The following is a 26,080-nucleotide window of genomic DNA, read 5'->3' as shown; positions in this document are numbered from 1 at the left end:
TTCACCACATAAACTAGCAATTTTGTCTAAGTCATTCTGCATCCTTCTGCAGTCATTCAATGAAGACACCTTCCAGTACGCCACAGTATCAGCAGCAAACAGCTACAGATTGCTGTTCCCTCTGTCCGTTGGAGCATTTATGCTTACACAGAATAAGAGTGGTCCTATCATACTTCCCTGGAGCACTCCTGATGACACCCTTGCCTCTCATGAACACTTACCACTGTGGATAACGTACTGGGTTCTATTAAAAAAAATCTTCGAACCACTTACATATATCTGTGAACCTGATCTGTATGCTCTTATCCTTGTTAACAGTCTGCAGTGGGGCACCACGTCAAATTATTTCCAAAAATCTAGGATTATAGAATGTGTCTGTTGCCCTTCATCCAAAGTTTGCAGGATATAATGTGAGAAAAGGGCAAGCTGTGTTTTGGACAAGAAACATGCTTTATAAATTCTTATCAATTTGTGGACAGAACCTTTTTCATCTAAAGAAAATACCAACGATATTGGTCTGTAATTTTGTGTCTTTTTCTTTTATCCTTATGTACAGGTGTCACCTGTGCTTTTTTCAGTCACTTGGGACTTTGCCCTGGGCAAGAAATTCGAGATAAATGCCAGCAAAGTAAGAGGCCTGTGCTGTAGAATACTCTCTGTAAAACCAAATTAGGATTCCATCTGGACAAGGTGACTTATTTGTTTACAACTCCTTCAGTTGCTTCTCTATGCCAGGGGTGTCTATTAATATGTTCTCCACACAGGAAGCTATACGATTGTGACACAATGGTATATTTATACCATTCCTCCAACGTGAATGATTTCTTAGACATGAAATATGAAAGTTCAGCTTTCCTTTTGCTGTCTTCTACTGCCACACTATAAATGAGTGACTGGACAGCAGCCTTCGACCTGCTTAGCAATTTTACTTCGGACCAGAATTTTCTTGGATTCTCGGCAAGATCTTTTGTTATGGTAAAACAGTGGTAGTTGTACACTTCTCTCATCAATCTTTCAATAAACGCACAAATATCTGACTGACTTTTACCTGTCATCATTTGTGTGTTCTTTGAGTGCAACAGTATCTGCTTCCTCCGCTTTCTCTAAAAATTGTCTTTAAGACATGATGGGTCCTTCCCATCCCTCATCAACTTACTCAGCACATACTTCTACAGAGAATGATTTAAATCCATTAAAATATTGCCCATAATTGTACTGGAATTGAATGATGTCCATTCATTGTCTAACTAGGATGCTGACAACTGCTTATTTGCTCTTGCCAGCAAAATGACGGTCCTATCCTTCTTGCTGGATTTATTAACTTCAGCAACCACCATCACTATATCATGATCATTAATCCACGTCTCTACGTTGCTCTGCTGGGCGTTGGAGACTCTTTTGTCGACTTGTCTTCAAAAGCATGTTTTATGGATAGGAGCAGCCATCAGGTAGTGAAAGGTGGGTCACTTATTTTAACAAAAAAAACAAAAAAACAAAAAAAAAAGAGGCATCATCTGGATCACAAATTTTTTTAATGATGACTTGGTGTTATGATCCTCCCAGCAGATCAAACACGAAGTCGCCAATAAAAAAAAAAATTGAGATGTAGATGGTGTTTTTTATTTACTTACTTTAGAACATCTAAAAACATGTGATCTTATTTTAAGGTTCCACAAAATGGGCAATCATGAGCCTTTAATCAAAAACAAAACATAGGAACGTAACTGACTGACTAAAATTGAGAATTGTACCACTAAGAGGCAGTTCTTGATCATTAAAATTTTGATTTCAGTCATCAGCCTTCTCACTGGTTTGATGTGGCCAGTCACAAATTCCTTTCCTGTGCCATCCTCTTCATCTCAGAGTAGTATTTGCAATCTACGTCCTCAATTATTTCCTGGAGGTATTCAAATATCTGTCTTCCTCTACAGTCTTTGCCCTCTACAGCTCCATCTAGCACCATGGAAGTCACTCCCTCATGTCTTAACAGATATCCTATCACCTTGTCCCTTCACCTTATCAGTGTTTCCCACATATTCCTTTTCTCTCCGGTTCTGTACAGAACCTCTTCATTCCTTACCTTATCAGTCCCATCTAATTTTCAAGATTCATCTGTAGCACCACATCTCAAATGTCTCAATTCTTTTCTGTTCCAGTTTACCTATAATCCATGTTTCACTACCACAATGCTGTGCTCCAAACATGCGTTCTCAGAAATTTCCTCCTCAAATTAAGCAATATGTTTGAAACTAGTACACTTATCTTGGCCAGTAATGACCTTTTTGCCAGTGCTTGTCTGCTTTTGATGTCCTCCTTGCTTCATTTGTCATGGGTATTCTGCTGCCTAGGTAGTGGAATTCCTTAACTTCATCTACTTCGTGACCATCAATCGTAATGTTAAGTTTCTCACTGTTCTCGTTTCTGCTACTTCTCATTACTTTCATCTTTCAATTTACTCTCAATCCGTATTCTGTACTTATTACACTGTTCATTCCATTCAGCAGATCCAGTAATTTTTCCTCGCTTTCACTCAGGATAGCAATGTCATCAGCGAATGACGTCCATTCACCTTTAATTTTAATCCCACTCCTGAACCTCTCTTATATTTCAATCGTAGTTTCTTCGATGTACAGATTGAATGGTAGGAGCGAAAGAGTACAGCGTTCGTATAAAAAGTAATGGAACTGATTTTTTGCTGATGCGACTGTACTGCGCTCGCCTGGGGGGGGGGGGGGGGGGGGGGAGATCAGTGGTGGGGGATGTCTGGCCGAAAACGCACGGCGTGCCAGTTGCCTGCGAGCTCTTGTCTCAGCAGCATCGTGCGTTGGGTGGACACATCCCAAAGAAGTCTGTCGTGGCGCAACATGCAGCAAACGATCAATCAATTTTAGCCATAAAACTTTGTGTGAAACTAGGAAAATCGGGTACGGAAACATTGGATTGGTGTCGGCAAGCCTACAGCAATGATGCCTGCCAAAAGGCCAGATTTTCAGGTGGGTGAAGAGCTTTAAAGAGGGCTGGGACAGCTTTGAGGACGAGGACCGCTCCAGACGCCCGTCAACCAGCAGAACTGACAAAAACATCGACCGTGTGCATATTTTATTGAACACTGAGCATTGGATGAGTGTCAGGATGATAGCAGATGACCTCTGACTTCATAAAATGACAGTGCACAACATCACCACCACAAAGAATTATCAATGAGGAAGATCTGCACCAAGATGGTCCTAAAGATTTTGTCAGGCATTCAAAAGCAAGCACATGTGCACACCTGCCAAAACAATCTCCAGAGCCTTGAAGCTGATGCAGAATTCTTAGATAATATTATCACCGAAGATGACGCCTGGTTGTTTCAGTACAGCCCACAGACAAAGCACAGGAGTGCCAAATGGCACAACGCAGCACCCCCACGTATAAAAAAGGGCTCACATGAGCAAATCAAAGGTGAAAGTCTTGCCAATTGTGTTTTTCAATGTCAGGAGTGTGGCTCATCATGAGTTTGTGCCCCAAAGCCAAACTGTCAATGGTGCTTTTTATTGCAGAGTGCTCAATAGACTGAAAGCCAGGGTCCATCGCGTACAGGCAGCTATCACCAATGACTAGAAGCTGCATTATGACAACGCGCTATGTCACACTTGTTTCGTGGTGGCCAGCTACCTGGCCAAGAAAGGGAAACCAATGATTCCCCAGCCCTCTACAGTCCCGACGTGGCCCCGCCAGACTTTTTTTGTTCCTCAAACTGGAAGCATCCCTGAAAGGACACCGTCATGGGACCCTGGAGGAGTTCCAAGCCGCCATAATGAGGGCTTTGAAGGCCAACCCGGACTCAGCATTCGCAGCAGCATTTGAAGCATGTAAATCTCACATGCAGAGGGTTGTTGACTCTCCAGAGTCATACATAGACGAGTACTAAGTGGTTGTAGTGGTATCTACAACAAATTTTTATTCACAAGCTCAGTCTCATTACTTTTTATACAAACCCTGTACATTCCTGTCTTACACCCTCTTTAAACCTAGCACTTCGTTCTTGATCATTCACTCTTCAGTCTATCCCTATAGCTTACCCCCATCTTTCTCAGAATTTCAAATGCTCTGATTTTCAAACATCTTGCACCACTGTCAAACACTTTTTCCAGGTCGACAAATCCTATGAGCGCCGTCTTGTATTCCTTTAGTCTTGCTTCCATCATCAACCAAGTCAGAATTGCCTCTCTGGTACCTTTATCTTCCCTAAAGCCAAACTGATCATCACTTAAAACATGCTCTATTTTCTTTTCCATTCTTCTGTATATTATTCTTGTCAGCAAAGTCGATGCATGAGCTGTTAAGCAGATTGTGCGATAATTCCTGAACTTGGCAGCTCTTGCAGTCATTGGAATTGTGTGTATGATATTTTTCTGCATGTCAAATGGTATGTCACCAGGCTCACACATTCTACACACCAATGTGAATAGTCATTTTGTTGCCACTTTCCCAATGACTTTAGAAACTCTGAGGGAATGTTATCTATCCCCAGCAGCGCGAACTGTGGCAAAGCGCCTCAGACTGTACGGCTACCCCATGCGGCATAATATTGACAAGGTGGCTTTTTGTACAGCGAAGGCTAAATAGAAATATTAGACTGAAGCTCTGTAACCTTGTCTAATTGAAGGGAAATAGCGATTGTGCTGACTAAATCATAAACTATATCTGCTGTTTCTCAGGCACTGTAGTTAACTGGGCTAGCAAATCCACTTCAGACACTAACATGTAAACACGAAAGCGAAAAACAGTTTCCAAAATTTTGTTTTTCTGTTTCAGACGATATGTCACATGTAAATGTAGTGATTTAGAGTATAGGATATCTGATGTAGTCAGCGTGTAGCAACAACAATTACGTAGCGCGAACACACAAATAGGAGAAGTTAATGGTATAAATTAATGTACGTAGTATAGGTACAAGAAAAGCTAAGCTTTCACATGTAACATTTGTCTTTTTTGTGTGTGGTACACTTCAATACATCACACAAATGTGCCAGTAAAATTTTAAGTAATGACGGAAATGCCTGGTCTTCCAGGCATGTAAATCTTCTAAGTATCGGGCTCTCAAAGTATTAAGCTTTAAATGAAACTCAAACGCTCTGTAATTTAAGAAATTCAAAGAACATTTGCACACGTAATGTAACTCATGTTGCGTAAAATAAAATGTACTTTGAAAGCAACACTTTTCAAATGACCAATTGCAATATTTTTCTGCAACCTGTTAGAACTCGTTTCAGCAGCTGTCAGAGAGCGGCAGAAAACGGCGTTACTGTGGGCTGCACAGTTACAATGACGTAGGTACACAATATGTTTGTACGTATATGGCATTAAGAGATCTGACATTATGTCATCCAAGGGCATCAGAATTTCGTAAACAATACTAAAATGCACAACATATACATTCGTATGTCCAGATTCACAAAGAAGTAGGCCCCAACTTTACAAACTTTTAAGTGTGGTTTTCAGAATGCAAATTTGCTTGGAGTACTAGTACTGTATTATCTCACATTTGGTTCTTCATTATGGCATAATCTCATGTGTACCGAAAGTGCATTATAAATTCCGCAAACAGCTGACACTAGCCAATAGTGTTTCAGATAAATTGATTGCCTCTGCGGGAAAGGTTAATTAAAGCCAAATTTTTTTTAGCAAATCAACAACAATACCTTCACTGTTCTGCAAGGCAATTAATACCCGACTGTCAAAACCCTGGAAATTAAAATCAGAAAACAAACTAACAACGTATTTTAGCATTCTGTAATTATGTGAATATTTTAATTCACTCTATAGCTCCAGATCACAGAAATCCATTTTGTTCTTGAGAGCTGTAAAATAAGAGAAAGCATCAAAATCCCTAAACAATAAGTACGGTTCACATGGAGACTACCCCTCATCTCACTAAAATTCAGACTGTTCTGTGCAAATGAGATCTGGCAGCTTGGGTGTGCCAGAAAAATTCTTTCTGGGTAGCAACTGGCTGCTTATTGCTACTGCTGATACAGCTCACATCTAGTTACCTTGGATACAGCTAACAGCCGCACTTCAAGTAGCCGGAAGCAGGAGAAGGTACTGCTTGTATGCGACTCAACTGCACATCCATAAGCCCACTGGCAACTGCTCAAACAAACCCAATGTTAACCCAAGACCCATCGGAAGCAGTTTGTTGTTATGAAGTATTGCATAGTCTTTGTTCTGAAGCCTTTGACTCGTTTTGCTGTTTGCAGACGCTTGTGTGTGTGTGTGTGTGTGTGTGTGTGTGTGTGTGCCGCCTTCTGTTGCTGTAAATAGCGCATTTCCTTTGAAACTTATGTTTTTTTCCTCATTTATGTTTTACTGCTGCACTATTTAATTGCAATAACAGGCTAAAGTAAAATTCTTTGTTACAGCATCAATTCTTACCAGTCAAAACTACGAAAACTTAACTGAAAACTAAAACAACGAAAAATTCCCAGTTTTCTACAGGATGAAAAAGTTCCCAGGTTTTTCCTGGTTGTCCCGGAGCGTATACATCCAGTTAGAGAGCTTCAAGCATGTTTGGCATTCCTTAGTACTTCCATAACCCACCTTCTTTGCACATTGGTTCTTCCTAACTAATCTCTTAAACTTCAGCCTACTCTTCATCACTACTAAATTGTTATCTGAGTCTATATCTGCTCCTGGGTACCCTTACAGTTCAGTATCCGATTTTGGAATCTCTGCCTGACCGTGATGTAATCTAATCGAAATCTCCTCATATCACCCGGTTTTCTCCAGTATACAACCTCCTCTTGTGTTTCTTGAACAGAGTATTGAACAGTACTACCTAAATTTATTGCACAGCTGAATTAGTCTTTCTCCTCTTTCATGTCTTGTCCCATGCCCATATTCTCCTGTAACCCATTCTTCTACTTCTTCCCCTATAGCTGCATTCCAGTCACCCACGACTATTAGATTTTAATCTCCCTTTACTTACTGTATAACCCTTTCATTATCCTCATATAGTTACTTATCTCTTCATCTTGAGCTTGCAACGTCAGTATGTATACCTGAACTACCAATGTTGGTGTTTGTTTGCTGTCAATTCTGATGAGAACAAACCAATCACTGATCTGTTCACATTAACACACTCACTGCCCTTCCTTCCTATTCATAACAAATCCTAATCCGATTATACCATTTTCTGCTGCTATTGAGATTACCCTACACTCATCTGACCATACATCCTTGTCTTCTTTCCCTTTCACTTTGACTTTGATGACTGATACATATCTACATTGTGCCTTTGCATTTCCCTTTTCAGATTTTCTAGTTTCCCAGCCACATTCAAGCTTCTGACATTGCCCCGAGTCATGGAACATTATCCTTTCGCTGGTTATTCAATCTTTTTCTCCTGGTCGCTTCCCCTTTGGCAATCACCTCCCGGTAATCCAAATGGGGGACTATTCTGGATTCTTTTGTAAATGTAGAGATCGTCATGACACTTTTTCCATTTTAGATCAAGTGTCCTGTGGAACACATGTTATGTGTCTTTAATGCAGTGGTTTCCATAGCCTTCTGTGTCGTCATGTACTTGATCATTCCTGATTCTTCCACCGATAAGGACAGTTTCTAACCCCAAGGGCAAGAGTGTGTCCTGATCCTCTGTCCACTCCTCCACCCTCTTTGACAAGGCGATTGGCAGAATGAAGGTGACTTCTTATGCCGGAAGTCATCAGACACCAATGCTGATTGTTAATTAAAATTTAAGCTGACATGGATTTCAAACCCGGGACTGAGGTTGTTTTGATTACTAATCAAAGGTGCCACACCTAGACACAATTAAAATGAGTGCGCACTGTTTTATCTGTTAAAAACTTGTCTTTTGTACCTAATCTTCCAGTCTCTGAAGTGTCAACTGAAATTGAAGAGGTGAGGGAGTGAGGGTGTAATACTTAGGTTGCACAGCTAGTCATACAACCATCTACAAATAAAGTCTTCATTGGACTGCTCATTGCTTATACTTGGTTACCACAGTGGTTCCTCACCTTTTCTACTTAGTACCCCACCTTGCAAATGCAAAATATCTCATGCCCCTAGATACTGCCTACCAGAAAATTAAAGAGACCTTTGGAGAAAGAGAACCACTTGTATGAATATCAAGAGCTCAGATGGAAAGCCAGTTCTACGCAAAGAAGGGAAAGCAGAAAGGTGGAAGGAGTATATAGAGGGTCTATACAAGGGCGATGTACTTCAGGGCAATATTATGGAAATGGAAGAGGATGTAGATGAAGATGAAATGGGAGATATGATACTGCATGAAGAGTTTGACTGAGCACTGAAAGACCTAAGTGCAAACAAGGCCCCAGGAGTAGACAACATTCCATTGGAACTACCGACTGCCTTGGGAGAGCCAGTCCAGACAAAACTCTACCATCTGGTGAGCAAAATGTATGAGACAGGCGAAATACCCTCAGACTTCAAGAAGAATATAATAATTACAATGCCAAGGAAAGCAGGTGTTGACAGATGTGAAAATTACTGAACTATCAGTTTAATAAGCCACGGCTGCAAAATACTAACACGAATTCTTTACAGACGAATGGAAAAACTGGTAGAAGCCTACCTCAGGGAAGATCAGTTTGGGTTCCCTAGAAATGTGGGAACACGTGAGGCAATATTGACCCTACGAATTACCTTAGAAAATAGATTAAGGAAAGGCAAACCTACATTTCCATCATTTGTAGACTTAGAGAAAGCTTTTGAAAATGTTGACTGGAATACTCTCTTTCACATTCTGAAGGCGGCAGGGGTAAAATACAGGGAGCGAAAGGCTATTTACAATTTGTACAGAAACCAGATGGCAGTTACAAGAGTCAAGGGGCACGAAAGGGAAGCAGTGGTTGGGAAGAGAGTGAGACAGGGTTGTAGCCTCTCCCCAATGTTATTCAATCTGTATATTGAGCAAGCAGTAAAGGAAACAGAAGAAAAATTCGAAGTAGGTATTAAAATCCATGGAGAAGAAATAAAAACCTTAAGGTTCACCGATGACATTGTAATTCTATCAGAGACAGCAAAGGACTTGGAAGAGCAGTTGAACGGAATGAACAGTGTCTTGAAAGGAGGGTATAAGATGAACATCAACAAAAGCAAAACGAGGATAATGGAATGTAGTCGAATTAAATCAGGTGATGCTGAGGGAATTAGATTAGGAAATGAGACACTTAAAGTAGTAAAGGAGTTTTGCTATTTGTGGAGCAAAATAACTGATGAGGGTCGAAGTAGGGAGGATATTAAATCTAGACTGGCTATGGCAAGGAAAGCATTTCTGAAGAAGGGAAATTTGTTAACATCGAGTATACATTCAAATATCTGGAAGTCTTTTCTGAAATTATTTGTATGGAGTTTAGCCATGTATGGTAGTGAAACATGTACGATAGATAGTTTAGACAAGAAGAGAACAGAAGCTTTCGAAATGTGGTGCTGCAGAAGAATGCTGAAGATTAGATGGGTAGATCACATAACTAATGAGGTGGTATTGAATAGAATTGGGGAGAAGAGGAGTTTGTGGCAAAACTTGACTAGAAGAAGGGATCAGTTGGTAGGACATGTTCTGAGGCATCAAGGGATCACCAATTTAGTATTAGCGAACAGCGTGGAGGGTAAAAATCGTACAGGGAGACCTAGAGATGAATACACTAAGCAGATTCAGAAGGATGTAGGCTGCAGTAGGTACTGGGAGATGATGAAGCTTGCACAGGATAGAGTAGCATGGAGAGCTGCATCAAACCAGTCTCAGGAGTGAAGACCACAACAACAACAACAACAACAACAACAACAACAAATGCTAAGGTAGGCCTATGTAATTCTAATAAACTTAAATTATTATGTTAGTCTTTTTATGCAACACTACCCTCTTATTGTTTGTTAATTCATTAAATGATATTTTAATGCGAGAATAAAATATATAAAAAATAACAACTTAAGAATCTTACAAATTTATACGACATTCACTTTTTATTATAAAAACATGAGATTTTCATGTAGGGTCAAAGCTCTAGTTTTGGCCACTACCACACTTATGGCCACCCTGATGTAAAGGGCGCAATTTTAAGCTCCTTTGGAATACCAGCCAGTCCTACCATAGATTATAATGAGCAATATGAAATGTGCTATTCAATTGTCTACAGAAACATTTCTTTGTTTGGTCTTGTTTGAAGTCACCATTTAATGAAAAGATCTGGGTTGCAGATGTTGAGTTTTGTAGTGTTTTTCTTTAAGCAACACACAATCTGTTTTTTGTATTCTACATGTTGTACAAAGCATCAGAAGAAACTAAATTCATTGAGAGGTAAGATTAAGTATTATATTTTCATTTCCTAGAAGTTAAACATGACAAAAGCTAAAAACATGGCATTAATGTGGCCGTAAGTGGGGCCTAGACCCTACATTAAATGTGCATGAAATAATCACAGCAAAAAAACTTATGAGTGCTATATTGTACTGTGTTTTAGTGTTAAGTTGTCCAAGTGATCTAATATAGAGTGGTGTAGTCTTAGTGTACGCCATGTCATGTATGTGGTATTATATCAAACATCATAAAATATGATTATTTACTATATTTATTTTTTCTAGAATGAGCCGAATAATAGAAATGTAGTTATTTAAGTTGTGTGTGAGATAATACACACACACACACCTTTCTGATAGTAGAATTTGTTACCTTACAGAAATGGCGTCTCAGAAGAATTGGGCGATTATTGCTGCTAAATGTTGTATCCCTTTTAAAGTACAACAACATAAGAAAGTCCGTCAACAATCACTAAGAAATGTTACAGACTGGATGTGCTCTCTAGACTTAGGAATCATTAGTGGCATGAAAATATGTGATGTATGTAGAAAAAGGTTAGTGACAAACACAAAACAGAAGAAGTAGTTTTACCTTGCAGTAGTGAAAATGTAAACCATTCTTTTATTGATCCTCAATCTTCCGTAGACTATTTGAACAAGCCACTGGAACTCATTGGTGAGTCACCACTAAAGAAGAAAAAGTTTGCTGTGCCTATCTATACAAAGAAAAAACTCAATATAATAAAGTCTAGCTTAGAAAAGAACTTACTACCAGAATCGAGCCCTGAAGAAGTTATTACTGAATATTCCAAAGATGAATCGGAGATTATTCAACAGCGCTTGTTCAGAGAAGCTGTAGAAATCCAAAAACATGCGAACAGTTTCAACAAGAAAGAGGAAAGCCTTAAGGTAAACGGATCCTGGCTGCCCGTACTGCAGCGAACGACCGTTGCAGGTAGCAAGAGGAGAACCGCACCGGAAATGACCGCGGAGAAGCCCTCGGACGTTGGCGTGCCAGGTACATATAGTCTGCGGCCGCGAGCTCGCCTCCAGTTCACCACTGGCAATGGAGGGTGAAGCTTTGACAATGCCAGCCACTCGTGCTGATGAAACATCGGAAAAATCATTAGATGAACGTCGGCCGAAGAACCCGAGACAGAAGTCAATTGACTTTGAATATTGCACAACAGATGACTATGAACTGACCAAAGAATACTTACATCCTCAGTTTAGTGAATCAAAAGCGATTGTGGGAACACAAAAGTTTCACTCATATAAACCCTGCACAGAGTGTCAAATTACTGTCAAGCCTTATCGTTTTAATCTGCATGAGTCTCTTGAATATGTGACAACACTGAACCAAATAACACCGTCACATGTGGAAAATATTGCTGCTGGTTTTGTGACAGTAGCATATGATGACTCTTGGTCGCCACGATGCATTGAAGAAAAATACAATTACATGTGCCTAATAAATTTTTTACACCCAAAGGGTCCAGCTCAGTCTTTTTACTATCCACAACCAAGAGATATATTAGATGCCCCAGGAAATACTCTTTTACAAACAGCAAATCCAACAACATCTACAGGAAGAACCTACACTTTTTAAGTGCTAACGAAATGAAGTTGTCTTCTCTTGCTTTGGAAAAATATCTTAAAAGATAATAAAAGAAGCACGTTTAAATTATGTTACACCTACCCTCACTAAACACTAAGTTGTATAAATACCATGTGTATTAACTTTCTAAATACCAATTATTATTAGAAATACAGTTCTATCCATGCAAATATCAACAAGTTAATCTTTTTCCCATGTGAGTTTACTTATATGCCAATTTCTAATACAAGGAACTTGTAAACGATTACAAGTAAAACTGGAAAACCAAGAAAAAGATAATCTCTGCCATTTACAACTAAGGATGAAGGTGAGTGGCTTTATTCAAAATTTTAACTTTTAGCACGTATATTACCAATTAAAATATGTTCACTTCCTTCTGATGCATAGTTAAAAGAATCATGAACATTAAATTAAAACAACACTATATCATTTAATGAATTAACAAACAATAAGAGGGTAATGTTGGGAAAAAGGCTAACATAATAGTTTAAGTTTGTTAGAATTACATAGGCCTACCTTAGTATTCATAGCCTAGAAATAATCTGCTTTTCACCTCACTAGTGTCTATTGTGGCAGTAAAATACTATTTTATACAAGAACCCATTGAGATCCCATCTTGAAATGTTGCATGCATGTAGTCAGACTGGACAACACATACAATTTTTTATAATAAAATTCAAGGGTACATATTTTGGAAATTTCAAAAAAATTTTTTTTTTTTTTGGAATAGTTTAAAATTTTCAGATTTAGGTAGCATAGTCATGTTACATATCAAATTGAAGGTAATTTTTAAGAGGAAAACAATGGCGCAAGTTTGAGCTCTTTAGGTTGTATAGTTTTTGAGCTACAGCATTTTAAAACAATCATCGATTGATCAAAAACAGACTTTTTTTTATTTTTAAACCCTCGAAACTCAAAAACCGAAGGTCAGAAAAATTTGAAATTTCAATTTTACACTAGTGTTAGTGGATACATTACCTGGGGGAAAAAAATCATCCAAATCTGAAGAGTCATGGTTCAAATCATGTAGTACAATTGGTTGGTTTGACATGGAATAACCCAGTAGCCATTACCACCCAAAATGAAAACCTCACTGTAGAGTGGGTACACAAGCCACTGTCCCAAAAATTTACCTTTGCTGCCATTCCCAGAACAGGTCCAGCAATGCTGCCAATGAGCATTCGAAGGGAGGAAAAATGTGCTCAGATTGACGAAAATGTCTCAAATAACAGGAGATAATACACCTGCCAGCAGGGCATCACTTGAACTTCACATATTTATTTTCCTTAAATGGAACAAAATGTGCCTCTCATTTACTTATGTTAGTATCTCCCGCAAAAAAAATGCACCACCCTGTCAGTCGAAAATTGTGTTAGACTGTTCTGTGGATCCCATCATTCGCATGAGGGCGCTTATGTTCCTCTCCCTAAGTCATCTGAAATTAAAATAGAGAACATCTGGGATGATACTGAACAAGATTTGCACACCTGATATGAATATCCAACAAATCACTGTAACCTGTAGGCAGTGGTTCAGCTGTCATGAATGAGGATTGCTACCCAATACTTCAACATCTCATGGAGTCCCAAGTTTCAACACATTACACCACAGATAACAGGGCATAAGAGATTCTTACATGATATGAGGTAGGTCTCTAATTCAGCTGCAGTGTACACTGGATACGTAACAAATTTATGAACGTAGTTATTTCATTCCAAAACATAAAATTGTTACTTGAATTACAAGAGATGAGAAGCACTACTTATCAAAGTGTAAAAAAGAACAGAAAATAGTGAAAAAGCGCACACGCACATGCACACACACACGGGGAAGAGAGAGAGAGAGAGAGAGAGAGAGAGAGAGAGAGAGAGAGAGAGAGAGAGAGAGAGAGGTATCTCCTCCTAACACAGTGAGAGAGAGAGAGAGAGAGAGAGAGAGAGAGAGAGAGAGAGAGGTATCTCCTCCTAACAAATGTAAAATTTAAGAATAAAACAATGAGCATATGAGTTACTCACAATCACCACTAAAAGAAGAATCTTTTGAGTATTCCTAACTAATCAATATCTAACACTATTAACACCACCATTGCCAGGATTAATTCAAGATGCTAAACTTGGGAACAAGGATTTTCACCTACAGCACATAATTGTTCTCATATATGAGTACAATACTCACTAGCATTGCTGATGTTAGAAGTTGGGCCGTAACTCCAGTTCCTGTGAAAAATTATTCTATTTGCCTTATTAGAACCTACTTCAATTCCAGATTACGAAAATGAACGTAAGTGGAAAATTGGGTCAACCACCTATACACGAAAGGTTTATTTTATTTCTACAGAAGAGAAAAGGGGCACGACAAGCAGTAGCATCAGATAACCTACTTTTTAGTTTGGTAACGGTAAAATGGAGAAAAGAAACCAACCACCATGCAAGTGCATGCACTTCAAAATCATGCTTGTAAGTCTACTCGATTAATTAGCCTGGAAGTGGTTTCAACTAAATTGTGAAATACCGGTATTGTATGCAGAAATTAAACATTAGCGAGCTCCTGTTAAGATTTTACAATCACACTTACGTTCAGATATGTTTTGAAAAACTGATTGATGACCAAGTTTGAAAGGCAGTTTTACAGATGTGATGCTGCTGAAACTTCAGTCTCCCACTTTCACCTCATGTGTACCTCCTGCAATGCATGGACAAATACTAAATTTGCATAATGTACAAAGTAACTGACACACAGTAGTAGCTATTACCCACACTACAATGACTAGAAACCTCCCTGAACAAAGCATTAAACAACATCTAAGGCTTCTTTTCTGTGCAGTCAAACATACCCTCAAACACTTAAAAGTGACATAGGAACCTTACATATTTCTGTACAGCGTATGTCTCAATATGAAAACAAAAATTATTATCAATGTAACAGGGCACACATCAAACCTGTAGCTAAATAGTGCATTTTTTTGTACTATATTTAAGTAGTTTCTCACCCTCAGTACAAGCAAAACCTGTACCTATCAGTAGCATAAACAATTATTTATGACAAATACACCACTTAAATTTTAAACTATGGTGTCCATTTATAATCAACTCAAATACTGACACCAAAATAAGGAAAGTGTGAGCTGAAAATTTTAAACACTATAAAGCAAAGTGTACCCACAGCGACAACGTAACAAATACTCACTGGGGTTATGGCTGTAGTCTACTGTACTAAAATATCAGAAGGCCAAACTGAAAGGAATGTCGATAACAACTGAACACGATGGCATTTTTCTCATCTACAGAAAGAGTTAAACAAGACAGCTGAACAATTCTTGTCACTATGGCAAAACATTAACCTCCACTAAAAACGTTTGGAAACAGTCTTGGAGAAACAGAAGACAAAGTACCGTGACTAAACATACAACTCACCTGACGTGGATAACGTTCGTAACATCTGCAAAGATGGCAATATATCTTCCCCGATCCATTCCTCTTGACGTCTGTCATCGTGTATAGCCAATATAGGGGTGGAGTTACTTCATCTTTTGCATCGAAGATTGCGTAGTCTCCTGCAAAGAAGCAAAACTGTACCACTGGTTTCGATTTAGTGGAAGTGCCATTTAAGCGTTACGTGCCTTCTCTACAAGCCAATCTTATTGCTTTCGAGTGAAAGTACGACGAACGCTCCTAAAATTAACTGTAGGAACGCAACATACAACTGGCACACAAAACGTAAAGTTGCTACCACCCATGACGGCGATATCTTCGTTTGTAAACAACACTAGACCCGCCTCCTCAATTCATTCCCAATGCACGAGCAATATAATTATCAAAGTTCAGCAACAACTTACACAATTCCAGTGTTTACTGTCACAAACATCTCACATTAACAGAAACTGCAAATAATCTCCTTGGGTGAAACAAGCCTAAATAGGTGAACTGTCACAAAATGGCTTTAGCTTCTCCCACAAAACTTGCGCCGGTTCGACAAGTGATGGCAGCACAAACGCGCAAAAAGAAACATGGCTGCATCAACTTTGTGGGAGACAAATACAACACGATAGCGGCTAAAACAACAAATAACTGATGTTCTGATGAACCACGGGTTCGTCAGCAAAGAAAAATGTGTATCTTATTACCTACTAACTTTTGCAACTTCTGTAAAAAAACGCGGGTCGAAATCTGGGTCCAGAGTTAAGGAAACAAGATATATTGTGTGAACAGCAGAGTGCAAGTGTGTGACTTCATTGTATGACCTACTATAAACGTATTATGTTTTGATATTTCCCTAGGCATCACATTAAATCAGAGTGCCCGTATTAGCCAGTAATATAGATACTCGGAACAATGCATATATGTACAAGTAAAGCGGAAGCTCATGTACACAGAAAAAAATACGAATGCTATTCCGTAACGCTTTCAACGGTTATTACATCGGTGCTTTCATGAGCATTTTTGTGTATCTGAAGTCTCGGTGACACGATCAATAGGGCAACAGAAAAATAAATAACTGTTCGATTTATGCTTATAAGGTTACCGTTCGTTCTCTATCCCTCACACAAGCATATTTGTCTCATTTCGTAATGTGACCCAACTCATAGATCAACACACATAGCATACCATCATTGTTGACACACATTTAGCCTTTCATCACTTTTACTGTAATGAATACTTTGGTCAGCTGTTCCATAGCTCAAATTCGTTTCATAATTTCAAATAGTCATCATGCACTCCAAACCACTAAAATGTTTCTACTATAAATGTGCATTCTTGTTCATGTTCTATACAATAAGTTGTTACTGCTCTTTACATACTACCTGCATCAAGCTTTATGGGAAGCAGATACAGCACAGACAGTTACCTTTTCTCCTTTCATCAATGACAGTAACACTAAGACTGCATGAGATCTAATCTTATTATCCAATTATCAAAATTAGTCCCTCACGAATCGCTTAGATGATGATGCTTCCACTGTAAACCTTTGAGTTCCTCCTACTGTTCTATCAAAAATTCAATGTGAAGTCTCACATGTAAGCTTTCAACTGGCACATCATAGTTAGTTTCATGTTCTGTGGATGATTTATGCAATAAATAGTAATGATGTGGAACACATCATTTTACATTCACATCACAAATTAATTTGTAAATCTAGCTACATACTGAACATTTATAAGGTCTTTTATTTTAATATACATTTGTGAGTTAGTAATTCCTACCCACCATGTTTAAAACTACAATAATAGGAACTCTTTTACAGAACAGGTGGTGTTCTCAAGCCGAAGCTTTTTCAGTTTGTTTTCAAATTTCACTCTTTGCTGTCTGTCAGACATTTTATATCACCAGATAATTTATCAAAAATTTTCATTGCAGCATTGTGCACCACTTTTTGCATTAAGACAACCTTAATGTGATGTAATAAATGTCATTTTTACTTCTGGTATTGCAATTATTTACATCATAGTTCCTTTTGAATTGCAGAAGATAGAGATAATAAATACACAGTGACACAGTAGTCAGAACTTCAAACTCATTGAACAGATTTCTACTTTACTAAGATGACACTCAGTGCATTGGCTGATAGGAGCAATTGTAAAGGCATTCCCCATTCATGGCCACACTCACCAGTGCTGAGTGTCACCTTAGTTTGCACGTGTAGCACAAGGTGATCATGGATGAGCACCACATATTATTCTTACAGCACATTTTTGAGCAATGAAGAAGACTTACTTTCTTAAAGAGATAGTTACCCCAGAATGTTATTCCATATGATGTAACTGAATGAAAATATACAAAATGTCAACTTATTAATTTGTCCCTCCCCAAGATTTCCAATAATTCTAAATGCAAATGAGGCTGAACTAAGTTGCTTTTAGATTTCCAAAACGTAATTATTCCAGTTTAAATTCTCACCATTGGTGCTGTACTCATATATGTGCATAGCTGAATATGTTGCGACTTTTCAAAATTGAGGGTGAGACCATTCACAGAAAACCAGTCAATGATACTTTTAAGAAGAGTTTACCATTTATTTTATTTCTGTATGTATGCTTAGTCTGATTACAATAGTAGAGCCATCTGAAAAAAGAACTAATTCTGCTTGTTGTCTATCAGACAATAATGGACCTAAAGACTGAACCTTGGAGAACTCCATACTTGATTTTTTCCCCCATCAGTACTGATGGGGGAAATACATTGTTTGGGTTGCTAAGTAAAACTTTCTGCATTCTTTTGGTTAGATAGGATACTACCCATTGGTTGGCTATACTATCAACTCCATAAAAGTTTAATTTATCTCAGAGAATACTGTGATTCATGCAGTCAAATACCTTTAAATAGGTCACAGAAAATACCCATAGGTGCTATTTTATTATTTAATGCTTGTAAACCTTTGTGAACGAACAAGGAAATGGCATTCTTAATAAAACAACTCTTATGAAATCGGAACTGTGATTTGCTGAGGATGATGTTGCTCTGGTGAGATACTGTTCGAGAAGACAGCACCTTCTCAAAACTTTTGGAAAATCGTGTCAGCAATGAAACAGGCCAGTAGTTACTGACATCTCTCCTATCATCTTTGTTATGGAGAGGTTTAAAAATGACATATTTCAATCTCTCTGGAAAATATGCCCCGAGTCAATGATGCATTACATATTTCAGAGAAGACAGAGCTTATTATATGAGTACAAGTATTTCGTTGTTTTTTTTAACATATAATTTTCTTAATTTCAGAGGGAGAAGTTGCCGATACATTTGTATGACTGAATTTTATAAGAGTTTCTTTTCAAAACACTGCTGTGATTTTTCTCTCGAGCTTTTTGTCCCTATACTTTCTACTATCCCTTTAGTGTTCCATGGTTTTTTATGTGGTTGTTTGATGTCCTTTCTTTTACCTTTTGCAGAAGGATATTTTCAAATAATGGTAAAGCTTTATCACTGAATAGATTAAATTTTATGTTAACACTTGGTTCATTATAAATTTCATCCCAAGTTATATCTTGTAAACTATTCTTAAAAACACTTGTCCTTGAGTCATTAATTGTTCTAACTGAATTCCACTGAGGAGTATCCATACTGCAAGGCAATATCTTATCTATCCTAACTAAATGCGTATCATGATCAGAGAGAGCATCTGTTACTAAGTAAACAGTTATTTTCTCAATTTTCTCTCTTTTCACCAAAGAAAAGATTGTCAGTTCCCACTGTGTTTACCTATCTGTGTTGGTAAGTTAATTACTAAGATCATATTTATTAATAACAGGAAATAAATTTATTGAATAAAGTGTATCACATATTTATAAAGTGCAGTTAGAAAAAAATATTCTTTCTTCTTCTTCTGTGGTGCTACACTCCAGGACAAACCTTGGCCTTCCCAACGAGCTTCTACCTTACTTCAGGGTCACATGCTACTCTCCTCCAATTTCTGCATCCAAGCTTCAGTAGGTCTTCTTCCACTCCATCCAGCCACCTTGCTCGAGGTCGATTTTGCCCTCTTTGTCCTCCTGGATTAACAAAGAGAGTCTTCTTTATCACCTCAGACGCCTCCATTCTTGCCACATGACCTGCCCATCTGATCCTTCCTGATCGTTTGATTTTTGTTACAGGAGCATCAGCATATATAGTGTACAATTCTGTATTGTGCCTTTTCTTCCATTGTTCTCCATCATACACCGGGCCAATTATTCTCCTCAAAACTTTCTTCTCAAATCCATCGAGCAGCCTTGCATCGGTTTCTGTCAAGGGCCATGTTTCCGAAGCATAAGTGAGAACTGGTCTAACAAGGCTTTTATAAATACCGAATTTTGTTGGGCAGCTGAGGAGTCTTGATGGAATAAATTACTCAAGGTGAAATAAATGTCTTATTTGCTGATATCAGCCTAACCTTAATTTCAGTTGAGATGTCATTAAAGCAAGGGACTGTGGAACCAAGATACTTGAATCTATCAACTCTTTCAAATGTGTATCCATTCACACTGAAAGTTGACAGCATACTGTGTTGATATGCTTTCTCACAGGCCATGTATTTAGTTTTATCTTCATTTATCATAAGATTCATCTTCTTACTCGCTTGACCTAAGGCTATAAAAGCTTCTTCCAGTGCTGGTACTGTCCATGCTATGATGCCTGCGTCATCTGCATATGCTAAAATCTGCACTGACTTGTAGAAGATGGTGCCCCGGTCTGTTGGCCTGTTTCTCTAATCACCTTCTCGAGTGCTACATTAAATAATAAGCGTGCTAATCCATCTCCTTGACATGGCCCATTTTTTGTTTCCAGGGGGTCTGAGTAATTTCCTCAAAATCAAATGCAGCTTCTTAAATCACACATAATCGTTTTAAACATTCTCAGGAGCTTTCAGTGTATCCCCACCTCCTGTAAGGCACGAAACAACCAGTTTCTACTGATGCTGTCACATGCAGCAGTAAAGTCAATAAAGAGGTGATGTGTTCCTATTCTACATTCAAATGCTTTATCCAAAATTTGGTGCAGGTAATCTGCTCTATTGTTGACCTTCCTCGTCAAATCGGCTTTGGTATATTACAGTTTCTTTATCCACCTGTGAGAGCAGCCAATAAGAAATATATTAGGTAACACCTTGTACTCCAGGTTCAGGAGGGTGATTCCACAGTGGTTTCTACATTCCATTCGGGTGCTCTTTTTATGTATGAGACATAATATTCCTTCATTCCATTTATATGGTATCCTTTCCTGTTCCCGAATGAGAGTGACAAGTTCAAACAGAGAATGCTCTAATGTTGCTCCTCCACATTTTAGCAATTCTGCAGGAATGCTATCAGTGCTGGGGGCCTTGTTATTCTTCCGTTTCCTTAAAGTTTCTTTAACATCCTCTAACCCTAGGCCATCCACTAACTAGTCATCATCCAATCCTTGCTCACAATCATTAGACACATCCTCTGCTTGCTCTATCCCTCGATTCAGGAGGTCATTAAAGTATCTTCGCCAATTTTCCTGAGTCTAGTTACTCTCGGTTATTATGTTCCTTCTTCATCTCTAATCAAGCTGGTTATTGGAGCAAATTGTCTTCTAGCATTGTTTACTTTTATAAAGAACTTCCTTGTTTCATTCTTCTTCTTGGACAATTCCATTCATTTCATATACACATCAAAGTTAATAAAAATACTGTCCATCCCTGTCTCTGGTTAATATCTAGTAGACATGCAACAATTAGAATGCTCAACATGTAGCCTACACAAAGTGGAGAGCATTTCAATTTCTACAACAAAGTGCAATAACTTTAATTTTAGAAGCAACTGTAAAAAACAGTTTTGCTTTTCTTATAACAAAAAATGAATATGGGCTAAAAAAGTCTGTTTTGTGCCGATACTTATCCATCAAGGTTGCAGCGTATGTCAAGTAGTTTGACAGTAGCAGGTCTATTTTGAAAGACATGAAGTTACTTCATATACACTCACCAAAAAAGTTATGCATATTTCCAAATTATCCACCAACAGTCACTCTGGGTATTCCTTTTGTGTTTATGTAGGAAGGCGGTTGTGTAAATAATGTGAACTCGTTTGTAGCTGCCATTCTCCCTCATCAGCAGCCTTGCAAACAAACGCAGTACACCAGAGCTGAGTTCTCGTTAATGCACAGCTGTGCCTTGTAGTGCAGCGCAATGCCTCGGAAAAGGCTCTCCGTGGCAGGCCATATCAAAATAATCACATTGGTGGGAGAAAACATGAGACATGACATTGCGAATATTGTTCACATTAATAAGTGCTGTCTCCAGACTGCGGAAAAAGTTCCAGGAAACGCATTCAACAGCAGATTGACATCGCGAAGGGCATCCATGCAAAACTACAACAGCTCTTGACCAGTATGTAATGATATCTACACGAATACACCCTACAAAGACAGCTACTACTCTGCACCATGAGCTTCAGGAAGCCACAGCGGTTACCGTAAGTACCCAAACTGTGGGCAAGAGACTTCATGATTTGGGGGGGGGGGGGGGGGGGGGGGGGGGGGGGGTTGTACAGCCGAAGACCTCTCAAGAATCTACCACTCTATCCACATCATAGCGGTGCTCGTCTCTAAAATGGGCTACAGCATATGAACATTGGAAACCAAAGGACCAAACACTGTTCACAGACGAAGTGCAAATAAGCTTGCACCCTGATGACAAATCTGTTCATATATGGAGGCGAACATGGGAACACAGTCGCCCATCAATGACTGTGGAACGTCACCAACAATCTGGTGGCTCAATCATATTGTGGGCAGGCGTCAAGTATGACTGCCGCGCACTACTCGTTCCAATTGAAGGCAACATGACTGCTGCAGTGTATGAAAACAAAATTCTCCGACTCATAGTTAGTGGTTTTAGAGAGACTGTGGGGAAAGGGTTCACTCTACAGGATGATAACACCCGACCTCACCGTGCTCGCAGTGTGTGTCCGTATCTGACAGGATGTGGGATCCAAAGAAAAGACTGCCCAGTGTGCTCACCAGATATGCGTTGCGCAGAGCATACAAGGAGCTTGCTCGGTGTTACAGAAGCATCCGATTCCACCCATCAGCTGTGACACATGACGTCGTCAATATGCAGAGAAAAATAAAAATGACAATAACATCTCACTCCAAAAATAAGATGAAACTTAACAGGACAACCATGGAAAATTGGGAGTTTAGGGCAGGGACAAGCCAAATATACAACAAGAAAAAAATATTGCACCATCCTAAAACAAACAACATAAAAAAATTAAGAGTTCTTCCCGCACAACAAACACCAAATTAATCAGCCTAATAAAAAGCTAAACATATAAACAAAATGAAACCTTAATAACTCACTGAACTACTTCCACAGCCCACGTTACCAAACCAACTACCTAAACTCAAAACCACATTAGCACGATGACAACCAAAGCTCACACCAATTGCCTAAACTCAAAACCACATTAGCACAATGACAACCAAAGCTCAAAATGGACCCAATACCACACATTAAATTCAGCATGTCCACATCCACCACCAGAGGGCAAAACCAAATACAGCAACATGACATGTACAAACACAACCAACTCAAAAACTCTGCACTGTAGTGACATCACACACCACACCACCACTACGTCATGGGTCAAAGCAGACGTGTGGAATCAGACACTTCTGTTAACGCACTTGCTCAAAATAGAGATTTCTTGTCATCAATATACTCCATTAATGACTGAAGCTGTTGGGAATGCTGCCATTAAGAGGTGGAAAAATGTGTCTGAAGAGGCCAGCAATGAGTTGGTACTGAGCATGTCCCGTCACATTCAAGAGAGCCTGAGGGTTCATAAAGGACAAAGATGTTATTAACAGACCAGTGAACACACCATTTTGTTTTTTGATGTAGTGGGACATTGTAATTTCTTTATTTTTTCAAATAATGATCCTTTTTCATTTCATAACCATTTTAAAAAGGAACAGGATGTATATTGTAGTTTTCCATTGCACAATACTCTATTCTATACTAGACAAGACATCTACCTCATTCTGAAATAAGATAAATAATTATATGCTTAACCTTTTCTGATAAGTATGAAAAATATATCTAAAAACAAAGATGATGTGACTTACCAAAAGAAAGCGCTGGCAGGTCGATAGACACACAAACATACACACAAAATTCAAGCTTTCGCAACCAACAGTTGCTTCATCAGGAAAGAGGGAAGGAGAGGGAAAGACGAAAGGATGTGGGTTTTAAGGGAGAGGGTAAGGAGTCATTCCAATCCCGGGAGAGGAAAGACTTAGCTTAGGGGAAAAAAAGGACAGGTATACACTCGCACACACACCCATATCCAACCACACATACCCAGACACAAGCAGACATTTGTAAAGGCAAAGAGTATCGGCAGAGATGTCAGTCAAGGCAGAAGTACAGAGGCAAAGATGTTGTTGAAAGACAGGTGAGGTATGAGCGGCGACAACTTGAAATTAGCGGAGGTTGAGGCCTGGCGGATAACGAGAAGAGAGGATATACTGAAGGGCAAGTTCCCATCTCCGGAGTTCTGACAGGTTGGTGTTAGTGGGAAGTATTCAGATAACCCGGACAGTGTAACACTGTGCCAAGATGTGCTGGCCGTGCACCAAGGCATGTTTAGCCACAGGGTGATCCTCATTACCAACAAACACTGTCAGCCTGTGTCCATTCATGCGAATGGACAGTTTGTTGCTGGTCATTCCCACATAGAATGCATCACAGTGTAGGCAGGTCAGTTGGTAAATCACGTGGGTGCTTTCACACGTGGCTCTGAATTTGATCGTGTACACCTTCCGGGTTACAGGACTGGAGTAGGTGGTGGTGGGAGGGTGCATGGGACAGGTTTTACACCGGGGGAGGGGCGGTTACAAGCGTAGGAGCCAGAGGGTAGGGAAGGTGGTTTGGGGATTTCACAGGGATGAACTAAGAGGTTACGACGGTTAGATGGACGGCGGAAAGACACTCTTGGTGGAGTGGGGAGGATTTCATGAAGGATGGATCTCATTTCAGGGCAGGATTTGAGGAAGTCGTATCCCTGCTGGAGAGCCACATTCAGAGTCTGATCCAGTCCCGGAAAGTATCCTGTCACAAGTGGGGCACTTTTGTGGTTCTTCTGTGGGAGGTTCTGGGCTTGAGGGGATGAGGAAGTGGCTCTGGTTATTTGCTTCTGTACCAGGTCGGGAGGGTAGTTGCGGGATGCGAAAGACAAATGTCTGCTTGTGTCTGTGTATGTGCGGTTGGATATGGGTGTGTGTGCGAGTGTATACCTGTCCTTTTTTCCCCCTAAGCTAAGTCTTTCCGCTCCCGGGATTGGAATGACTCCTTACCCTCTCCCTTAAAACCCACATCCTTTCGTCTTTCCCTCTCCTTCCCCCTTTCCTGATGAAGCAACTGTTGGTTGTGAAAGCTTGAATTTTGTGTGTATGTTTGTGTGTCTATCGACCTGCCAGCACTTTCGTTTGGTAAGTCACATCATCTTTGTTTAAACAAACACAAACATACACACAAAAATCAAGCTTTCGCAACAAACGGTTGCCTCATCAGGAAAGAGGGAAGGAGAGGGAAAGACGAAAGGATGTGGGTTTTAAGGGAGAGGGTAAGGAGTCATTCCAATCCCGGGAGCGGAAAGACTTACCTTAGGGGGAAAAAAGGACAGGTATACACTCGCGCACACACACACACACACATATCCATCCGCACATACACAGACACAAGCAGACATTTGTAAAGGCAAAGAGTTTGGGCAGAGATGTCAGTCGAGGTGGAAGTGCAGAGGCAAAGATGTTGTTGAATGACAGGTGAGGTATGAGTGACGGCAACTTGAAATTAGCGGAGATTGAGGCCTGGTGGATAACGGGAAGAGAGGATATATTGAAGAGCAAGTTCCCATCTCCGGAGTTCGGATAGGTTGGTGTTAGTGGGAAGTATCCAGATAACCCGGACGGTGTAACACTGTGCCAAGATGTGCTGGCCGTGCACCAAGGCATGTTTAGCCACAGGGTGATCCTCATTACCAACAAACACTGTCTGCCTGTGTCCATTCATGCGAATGGACAGTTTGTTGCTGGTCATTCCCACATAGAATGCGTCACAGTGTAGGCAGGTCAGTTGGTAAATCACGTGGGTGCTTTCACACGTGGAATGTTTCCCTCCCTCTCTCTCTCTCTCTCTCTCTCTCTCTCTCTCTCTCTCTCTCTCTATATATATATATATATATATATATATATATATATATATATATGTATATATACACACACACACACACACACACACACACACACACACACACAAAGATGATGTGACTTACCATACGAAAGCGCTGGCAGGTCGATAGAAACACAGACAGACACATACATACACACAAAATTCAAGCTTTCGCAACAAACTGTTGCCTCATCAGGAAAGAGGGAAGGAGAGGGAAAGACGAAAGGATGTGGGTTTTAAGGGAGAGGGTAAGGAATCATTCCAATCCCGGGAGCGGAAAGAGTTACCTTAGGGGGGAAAAAAGGACGTGTATACACTCGCGCACACACACACACACACACACACACACACACACACACACATATCCATCCACACATATGCAGACATGTCTGTTTGTGTTTCTATCGACCTGCCAGTGCTTTCGTATGGTAAGTCACATCATCTTTGCTTTGAAATATATTTTTCCCG

General features: G+C 39.6%; 1 protein-coding gene across 4 annotated transcripts in view; it reads right to left on the bottom strand.

Annotated features, from left to right (window-relative positions):
* LOC124605341 overlaps nt 1-26,080 on the bottom strand; it is a 103,715-nt gene that overhangs the window by 69,161 nt on the left and 8,474 nt on the right. For 2 of the 4 annotated variants that reach the window (XM_047136951.1, XM_047136952.1), the window contains exons 1-2: nt 15,358-15,495; nt 14,519-14,626 (exon numbers count right to left, since the gene is read on the bottom strand). Coding sequence is in view for 2 of the 4 variants with exons in the window: in XM_047136948.1 (XP_046992904.1) it covers nt 15,358-15,435 (78 nt within the window). In the remaining 2 variants the exon portion in view is untranslated. Of the gene's footprint in view, nt 1-14,518; nt 14,627-15,357; nt 15,498-15,779; nt 15,930-26,080 lie in introns of those variants that run through there. The other 2 variants (XM_047136948.1, XM_047136950.1) reach the window with 2 other exon arrangements.

The sequence above is a fragment of the Schistocerca americana genome, chromosome 3 (assembly GCF_021461395.2).
Source record: "Schistocerca americana isolate TAMUIC-IGC-003095 chromosome 3, iqSchAmer2.1, whole genome shotgun sequence".
In the NCBI taxonomy this organism is placed as follows: Eukaryota; Metazoa; Arthropoda; class Insecta; order Orthoptera; family Acrididae; genus Schistocerca; species Schistocerca americana.
This window is presented reverse-complemented; position numbering and strand designations above follow the sequence as displayed.